Source organism: Chiloscyllium plagiosum, unplaced genomic scaffold, assembly GCF_037043375.1.
Source record: "Chiloscyllium plagiosum isolate Xiang-an unplaced genomic scaffold, Cpla_swu_hap1 HiC_scaffold_18, whole genome shotgun sequence".
NCBI classification, from domain to species: Eukaryota; Metazoa; Chordata; class Chondrichthyes; order Orectolobiformes; family Hemiscylliidae; genus Chiloscyllium; species Chiloscyllium plagiosum.
The window spans coordinates 2,222,238-2,231,550 of NW_028270156.1; the positions used below are offsets into that span (position 1 = coordinate 2,222,238).

Consider the following 9,313-nt stretch of genomic DNA (forward strand, 5'->3'; position numbering starts at 1 on the left):
CTCTGTAATATACGAACATTTTTCAAGATGCCACCATCTATTTCCCTACAGTCTATATCTTCCATATCCTTTTTCACAGTAAATACTGATTTCCTGCGACTCCACACAAAGGCCGCCTTGCTGATCTTTGAGGGGCCCTATTCTTTCCCTAGCTACCCTTTTGTCCTTAATATATTTGTAAAACCTTTTGGATTCTCCTTAATTCTATTTGCCAAAGCTATCTCATGTCCCCGTTTTGCCCTCCTGATTTCCCTCTTAAGTGTACTCCTACTTTCTTTATACTCTTCTAAGGATTCACTCGATCTATCCTGTCTATACCTGACATATACTTCCTTCTTTTTCTTAACCAAACCCTCAATTTCTTTAGTCATCCAGCATTCCCTATACCTACCAGCCTTCCCTTTCACCCTGACAGGAATATACTTTCTCTGGACTCTCGTTATCTCATTTCTGAAGGCTTCCCATTTTCCAGCCGTCCCTTTACCTGCGAACATCTGCCTCCAATCAGCTTTTGAAAGTTCTTGCCTAATACCGTCAAAATTGGCCTTTCTCCAATTTAGAACTTTTAGATCTGGTCTATCCTTTTCCATCACTATTTTAAATCTAATTATGGTCGCTGGCCCCAAAGTGCTCCCCCACTGACACCTCAGTCACCTGCTCTGCCTTATTTCCCAAGAGTAGGTCACGTTTTGCACCTTCTCTAGTATGAGAAGGTAAATGTCTTATGTCTAGTAAATGTCTTATGAGACATTTCTTCAGCCAGAGAGTGGTCGGCCTGTGGAATTCATTGCCACGGAGTGCAGTGGAAGCCGGGACGCTAAATGTCTTCAAGGCCGAGATTGATAGATTCTTGTTGTCTCGAGGAATTAAGGGCTACGGGGAGAAGGCTGGTAAGTGGAGCTGAAATGCGCATCAGCCATGATTGAATGGCGGAGTGGACTCGATGGGCCGAATGGCCTTACTTCCACTCCTATGTCTTATGGTCTTATGGTCTTAGGAACATCCACATAATGAATCAGAAAATTTTCTTGTACACACTTAACAAATTCCTCTCGATCTCAACCCTTAACACTATGACAGTCCCAGTCGATGTTTGGAAAGTTAAAATCCCCTACCATAACCACCCTATTATTCTTACAGATAGCTGAGATCTCCTTACAAATTTGTTTCTCAATTTCCCTCTGAATATTAGAGAGTCTATAATACAATCCCAATAAGGTGATCATCCCTCTCTTATTTCTCAGTTCCACCCAAATAACTTCCCTGGATGTATTTCCGGGAATATCCTCCCTCAGCACAGCTGTAATGCTATCCCTTATCAAAAACACCACTCCCCCCCCCCCCCCTCTCTTGCCTCCCTTTCTATCCTTCCTGTAGCATTTGTATCCTGGAACATTCAGCTGCCAGTCCTGCCCATCCCTGAGCCATGTTTCTGTAATTGCTCTGTTATCCCAGTCCCATGTTCCTAAACATGCCCTGAGTTCATCTGCCTTCCCCGTTAGGCCTCTTGCGTTGAAATAATGCAGTTTAATATATCAGTCCTACCTCATTCTCTGCCTTGTCCCTGCCTGCCCTCACTGTTTGACTCACTTCTGTTCTCAACTGGACTGGTCTCTGACTGATCAGTTATAAAAAGAATCACCACCATTGCTGATATCGGACGAGCTCTTAGTGGATTTGCTGCCATCATTCTCTTCCCTGGTTGGGCTTGACAAGGTCAAACGTGATTGAAGACAGTCACTTAATGATCAAACAAGACAAAACAAGATGGAGTTTATTGCAAGACAGCAACTAGGTACAAGTTACATTGATGTGGTAGACATTGTGACAGAGAGTAAGCAAGCCCCAGATGGTAAGACTTACCTCCTTTGAGATCCCAAGCTTTACCTTGCCCCAGTTTGTGGGCATCATCGTAATGGGTGATGCTTAAGGAATTGATCATTAACCCATTCAGACTCTTATACAACAGGGAGATTCCAGATTCCAGGAAATCACATGGCTTTAACGTTAGCACCTTGTTGTACGAGTTATCACAATGTTCTAACTGAATGGATCAGTGTTGTCTTGTTTGGATGGTTGCGTTGTGACTGAATGACGGAGTGGCTGTGTGCGCTACATTTACATAGAAGGCAGTTTATTGCAGTCACTCACCTTATCCATCCGATCTTTTTGAATTCCATATTTGCCACCAAATCCTTTTGAATAATCTGAAATAAAGAGATGAGAGAATAAGGTGCAGCCACACAAGAGGTATTCAGAAGTAAAGAGAGTGACCATGCATCATTCAATGAGGCAGCCAAACAGAATGCAAAACATACAGCCAAGATTGGAATAGGCTCAGTAAGGTCAGATCCAAAGAGGAGATTTGTAATGATGTGCATTATTGATCGAGCATTGTGGCTTTGCGCCTTTTGAAATTGATCAGTTTATCAGAGGAAAGTAAATGAGATGTTGGAATGAATGACCTGATTACTATAGACATGCTGAGGGCCAGTCTATCAGGGGAACAGGTGCTGATTGGCTTGATCAACATAAACATACAAGCAGAAATAAAGTCTACAGGGTCGACAGGACAATGACAAATAAATGCACCAGTTTGTAGCACAGACCTTTGGAGGCATTTAGCCAGAAAATTACTTATCCCCCACTTGGGGTCAGAAATTAATTGGATGATCAAGGTTACATCATTTCTATCCATCCCCAGACTGATAAATCTCTTCGCCCATCTCTTCACCAAATAAAGCTGAGCGGATCAGGGATCAGGGATCAGGGATCAGGGATCAGGGATCAGGGATCAGGGATCAGGGATCAGGGATCAGGGAATTCAGTCCTTTCAAGCCAATTCCATCATTCAATGAGATCATATCTGATTTGACTGGGATTTCAAACCCACTTTCTGTTTATTCTCTGCTCACCCCCCCCCCCCCCCCCCCCCCCCCCCCTCCCCGGCCCTTTGTCTTTCAGACATCACTCATGGAGCCTCTAATCCCCATAGGGCCTGTTTCCACACTGTAGGGAATCTAATGCAATTGGATCTAAACAGCAGTACCCTCTGGGGAGAGAATTTCACATCCGAATGACACTCCGAGAGAAAGGAAATTCTCATCTCATTTTGAAGCACTGTTTCAGTCTCTCCCAGAAAAGGAACCACCCTTTCCCATAAGATCTTCAGTTTGAAAGAGATCACTTCCCATCCTTCTCTGGGTTGATGTTACCATGCTCATGGTGCGTCTGACCTCTGACACCACCCCTTCCATCATACAGTGATGTAGCTACAGCACTGACATCACCAGCTCTTCACACACACAGCTCATCTCCCAACACAAGGTGCTTTTATTTTTATCCATTTGTGGGACATGGGTGTTGCTGGCTGGATCAGGATTTATTACCCGTTCCTAATTGCCTCCCCCCACCCCCCCGAGGTGGTGATGGTGGTGAGCTACCTTCTTGAATCGCTGCAGTCCATGTGCTGAAGGGTTACCCATAATGCCCTTAGGGAGGGAGTTCCAGGATTCTGACCCAGTGACACTGAAGGAATGGCGATATATTTCAAAAATCAGGATGGTGAGGGGCTCGGTGGTGTTCTCATGTATCTGCTGTCCCTGTCCTTCTAGATAGAAGTGGTCGTATCTTTGGAAGGTGCTATCTGAGGATCTTCCATGAGTTTCTGCAGTGCATCTTGTAGATAGTACACACTGCTGCTACTGAGCGATGGTGGCGGAGGGAGGGGATGTGGTGCCAATCAAGGCAGGCTGCTTTGTCCTGGATGATGTTAAGCTTCTCGGGTGTTGTTGGAGCTGCCCCCATCCAGGGGCAAGTGGGGAGTATTCCATCACACTCCTGACTTGTGCCTTGTAGATGGTGGACAGGCTTTTAAGAGTTATGTTTGACCCAAGGCTGTAATGAGGTCAGGAGCTGAGTGGCCCTGGGGGAACCCAAACTGGGCGGTAATGAGCAGGTTATAGCTGAGCAGGTGCTGCTTGATAGCTCTGTTACTGACACCTTCCATCACTTTACTGATGCTCAAGAGTAGACTGATGGGGCAGGAATTAGTCAGGTAGGATTTGTCCTGTTTTGTGTGTACAGGACGTACCTGGGCAATCTTAAACATTGTCAAGTAGATGACAGCATTGTAGCTTAAAGTCTGGACATTTATATTAGCCAAGTGGAAAGTTTATTTATTGGCAGCTTGACTTCCAGCTAATAGTTTAGAAATCAGATTATGAGGAAGATTCTACTGAATGTTCTTTGGCATAACTTCTGAATTGGGGATTTAAATCATGGTATCGAGTTTATGGAGAGAATTTCAGTGTCACATTGAAATAAACATTACCTTTCGCTAAAACAAGATTTGAAATTGTCACATTTCCATGTGCGTTATGGATACACAATAGAAACAGATGTCAGTCAGATTTCTCCATGGGACAGTAGTCTGAATAGTGATGCAAGATATTATAAAACAGCAGATTCAACAGGGTCAACTATGAAATTTTGGGAGGAATTTGCTGCAGGGTTGAGGGAATCAGGAACTATTGGGGAAAATCGAGTGGTTTGGAGGAGGAAAATGGGTGGCTCCCGTGAACCACATGGCCGGTTTATACCGGACAGACCTAGAAGGGGAGCATGTGGGGGGAAAAGGTACCAGAGCTCTGTCAGCATTTCCGGAACTTTCCATATGAGCTCCACTGTTTCTCGGAATTAATTGAATAAATTTGGGGGAGAAAGGTGCTTCGAATACCCATTGTAGAACTGGAAAGAAAATGCCACTGAAGGGGTATGTGCTCTCAATTTAGTGCATTTTTATGAAGCCAGAGCGAGGTCTGGCATCAGACTCTGCCTTGTTGAGACTCGTGCTTGGCCAGCTTTTCCTTGTAGTCGAAGCCGACGGCAGATTTGTCCTGGTTTTCTGTCTCAACACCATATTTGCCACCGAAACCTCTCTTATAGTCTGCAAATCCACACACAATCAAAACAAAGACAGTGACAAGAAAAAACACAAGCCACGTTATGTCAAACATACAATAACAGAATTATAAAACAAAACAGACTAAAATGCAAACAGGACAATATAAAACAAAACTCCAAAAAGCAGATTGCTTCAATACACAACACATTCTCGGTGAGGATTGTTTGTTAAGTACAATTAGATTCTTGTTCAACTGCATTATCTGAAAATACCAGTTAGTTCTAATCAAACTGTTTTGGGCACAACGTCAATCCAGAGCTCAACATCCAAACCAACATCAACGAGTAGCTAGGGCAAGACAGACACCCCCCCCCCCGACACACATCCCCACACACACACACCCCCCCCCCACACACACACCCCCCACGCACACACACATCCCCCACGCACACACACACCCCCCACGCACACACACACCCCCCACACACACCCCCCCCACACACACACCCCCCCCCACACACACACACACCCCCCCACACACACACACACCCCCCACACCACACACACACCCCCCCACACCCCCCCCACACACACCCCCCCCCCACCCACACACACCCCCCCCCACACACACACCCCCCACACACACACCCCCCCCCCCCCACACACACACCCCCCCCCCCACACACACACACCCCCCCACACCACCCCCACCACACCCCACCCACACCCCACACACACACCCCCACCCCCCCACCCACCCCCACACCCCCCCCACACACACACCCCCCCCCCACACCCCACCCCACACCCCCCCCACACACACACCCCCCCCACACACACCCCCCCACACACACCCCCCCACACCACCCCCCCCCCACACACACACCCCCCCCCCACACCCCCCCCCCCACACACCACCCCCCCCACCCCCCCCCCACACCACCCCCCCCCACACACCCCCCCCCACACACACCCCCCCCCCCCCACCCCCCCACACCCCCCCCCACACACACCCCCCCACACACACCCCCCCCCCCACACACACCCCCCCCCCCCCACACCACCCCCCCCCCCACACCCACCCCCCCCCCCACACACACACCCCCCCCCCACCACACACCCCCCCCCACACCCCCCCCCACACACACCCCCCCCACACCCACCCCCCCCCACCACCCCCCCCACCCCCCCCCCCCACACCACACCCCCCCCCCCACACACACCACCCCCCCCCCCACACACACACCCCCCCCCCACACACCCCCCCCCCCCCCCCCACACCCACCCCCCCCACACCCCCCCCCCCCACACACACACCCCCCCACACCCCCCCCCCCCCACACACACACCCCCCCCCCCCCACACACCCCCCCACACACACCCCCCCCCCACCCACACCCCACACCCCCCCCCACACCACCCCACCCCCCCACACCCCCCCCCACACACCCACACCCCCCCACACACACACCCCCCACCCCACCCCCCCCCACCACACCCCCCCCCCCCCACACCCCCCCCCCACACCCCCCCCCCCACACACACACCCCCCCCACACACACACCCCCCCCCCACACACCCCCCCCCCCCACCCCCCCCCCCACACACACACACCCCCCACACACACACACCCCCCCACACACACACCCCCCCCACACACACACCCCCCCCACCCACACCCCCCCCCCACACCCACCCCCCCCACACACACACCCCCCCCCCCCACACACACCCCCCCCCCCACACACCCCCCCCCCCCACACACCCCCCCCCACACACACACACCCCCCCACACACACACCCCCCCCACACCCACACCCCCCCACACACACACCCCCCCACACACACACCCCCCCCCACCCACACCCCCCCCCCACACACCCACACCCCCCACACACACACACCCCCCCCCCCCACACACCCCCCCCCCCCACACACCCCCCCCCCCCACACACCCCCCCCCCACACACACCCCCCCCCCACCCCCCCCCACCCCCCCCCCCACACACCCACCCCCCCCACACACACCCCCCCCCACACCACCCCCCCCCACACACACACCCCCCCCCCACACACCCCCCCCCCCACACACACCCCCCCCCCCACCCCCCCCCCCACACCACCCCCCCACACACACACCCCCCCCCCCCACACACCACCCCCCCCACCACACCCCCCCCCCACACACACCCCCCCCCCCCACACACCCCCCCACACCCCCCCCCCCCACACACCCCCCCCCCACACCCCCCCCACACCCCCCCCCCCACACACCCCCCCCCACACCCCCCCCCCACACACACACCCCCCCCACACACCCCCCCCACACACCCCCCCCCCCACACACACCCCCCCCCACACACACACCCCCCCCACACACACCCCCCCCACACACACACCCCCCCCCCACACACACCCCCCCCCACCCACACACCCCCCCCCACACACACACCCCCCCCACACACACACCCCCCCCACACACACCCCCCCCCCACCACACCCCCCCCCCCACACACACACCCCCCCCACACACACACCCCCCCCACACACACACCCCCCCCCACACACACCCCCCCCCACACCACACCCCCCCCCACACACACACCCCCCCCCACACACACACCCCCCCCACACACACACACACCCCCCCACACACACACCCCCCCACACACACACCCCCCCCACACACACCCCCCCCACACACACCCCCCACCACACACACCCCCCCCACACACACACACCCCCCCCCACACACACACCCCCCCCACACACCCCCCCCCACACACACACACCCCCACACACACCCCCCCCACACACACCCCCCCCACACACACCCCCCCCACACACCCCCCCCACACACACACCCCCCCCCACACACACACCCCCCCCACACACCCCCCCCCACACACACACCACCCCCCACACACACCCCCCCCACACACACCCCCCCCACACACACACACACCCCCACACCCACCCCCCCACACACACCCCCCCCACACACACACCACCCCCCCACACACACACCACCCCCCCACACACACACCACCCCCCCACACACACACCCCCCCACACACACCCCCCCACACACCCCCCCCCCCCACACACACACACCCCCCACACCCCCACCCACACACCCCCCCCACACACACACACCCCCCCACACACACCCCCCCACACACACACCCCCCCACACACACACCCCCCCCACACACACCCCCCACACCACCCCCCACACACACACACCACCCCCCACACACACCCCACACACACCCACACACACACCTCCCACCCACACACACACCCCCCCCCACACACACACTCCCCCCCACACACACACTCCCCCCCCACACACACACTCCCCCCCCCACACACACCTCCCCCCCCCACACACACACCCCCCCCACACACACACCCCCCCCCACACACACACTCCCCCCCCACACACACACTCCCCCCCCCACACACCACACCCCCCCCCCACACACACACCCCCCCCCACACACACACCCCCCACACACACACCCCCCACACACACACACACCCCCACACACACACACCCCCCCCCACACACACACTCCCCCCCCCACACACACACCCCCCCCCACACACACACTCCCCCCCACACCACCCCCCCCACACACCACCCCCCCCACACACACCACCCCCCCACACACACCCCCCCCCACACACACACCCCCCCCACACACACACCCCCCCCCACACACACACCCCCCCCACACACACACACCCCCCCACACACACACCCCCCCCCACACACACACACACCCCCCCCACACACACACACACCCCCCCCACACACACACACCCCCCCCCACACACACACACCCCCCCCACACACACACACACACCCCCCCACACACACACACACACCCCCCCCACACACACACACACCCCCCCCACACACACACACACACCCCCCCACACACACACACCCCCCCCACACACACACCCCCCCCCACACACACTCCCCCCCCCACACACACACACCCCCCCACACACACACCCCCCCCACACACACCCCCCCCCCACACACACACACCCTCCCCCACACACACACACCCCCCCCACACACACACCCCCCCCCACACACACACACCCCCCCCACACACACACACCCCCCCCCACACACACACACACCCCCCCCCACACACACACACACACCCCCCCCACACACACACACACCCCCCCCACACACACACACACCCCCCCACACACACACACACACCCCCACCACCACACACACACACCCCCCCACACACACACACCCCCCCCACACACACACACCCCCCCCACACACACACACACCCTCCCCACACACACACACACCCCCACACACACACACCCCCCCCACACCCACACCCCACACACCACACCCCACACACA

At 56.7% G+C, this 9,313-nt stretch overlaps 1 protein-coding gene across 1 annotated transcript in view; it reads right to left on the minus strand.

The window, feature by feature from the left end:
• Positions 1–9,313, minus strand: part of LOC122540750 (src substrate cortactin-like) — an 88,641-nt gene that overhangs the window by 23,603 nt on the left and 55,725 nt on the right. The window contains exons 6-7 of the mRNA XM_087996242.1: positions 4,838–4,948; positions 2,152–2,207 (exon numbers count right to left, since the gene is read on the minus strand). Coding sequence (XP_087852368.1) covers positions 2,152–2,207; positions 4,838–4,948 — 167 coding nt within the window. The remainder of the gene's footprint in view (positions 1–2,151; positions 2,208–4,837; positions 4,949–9,313) is intronic.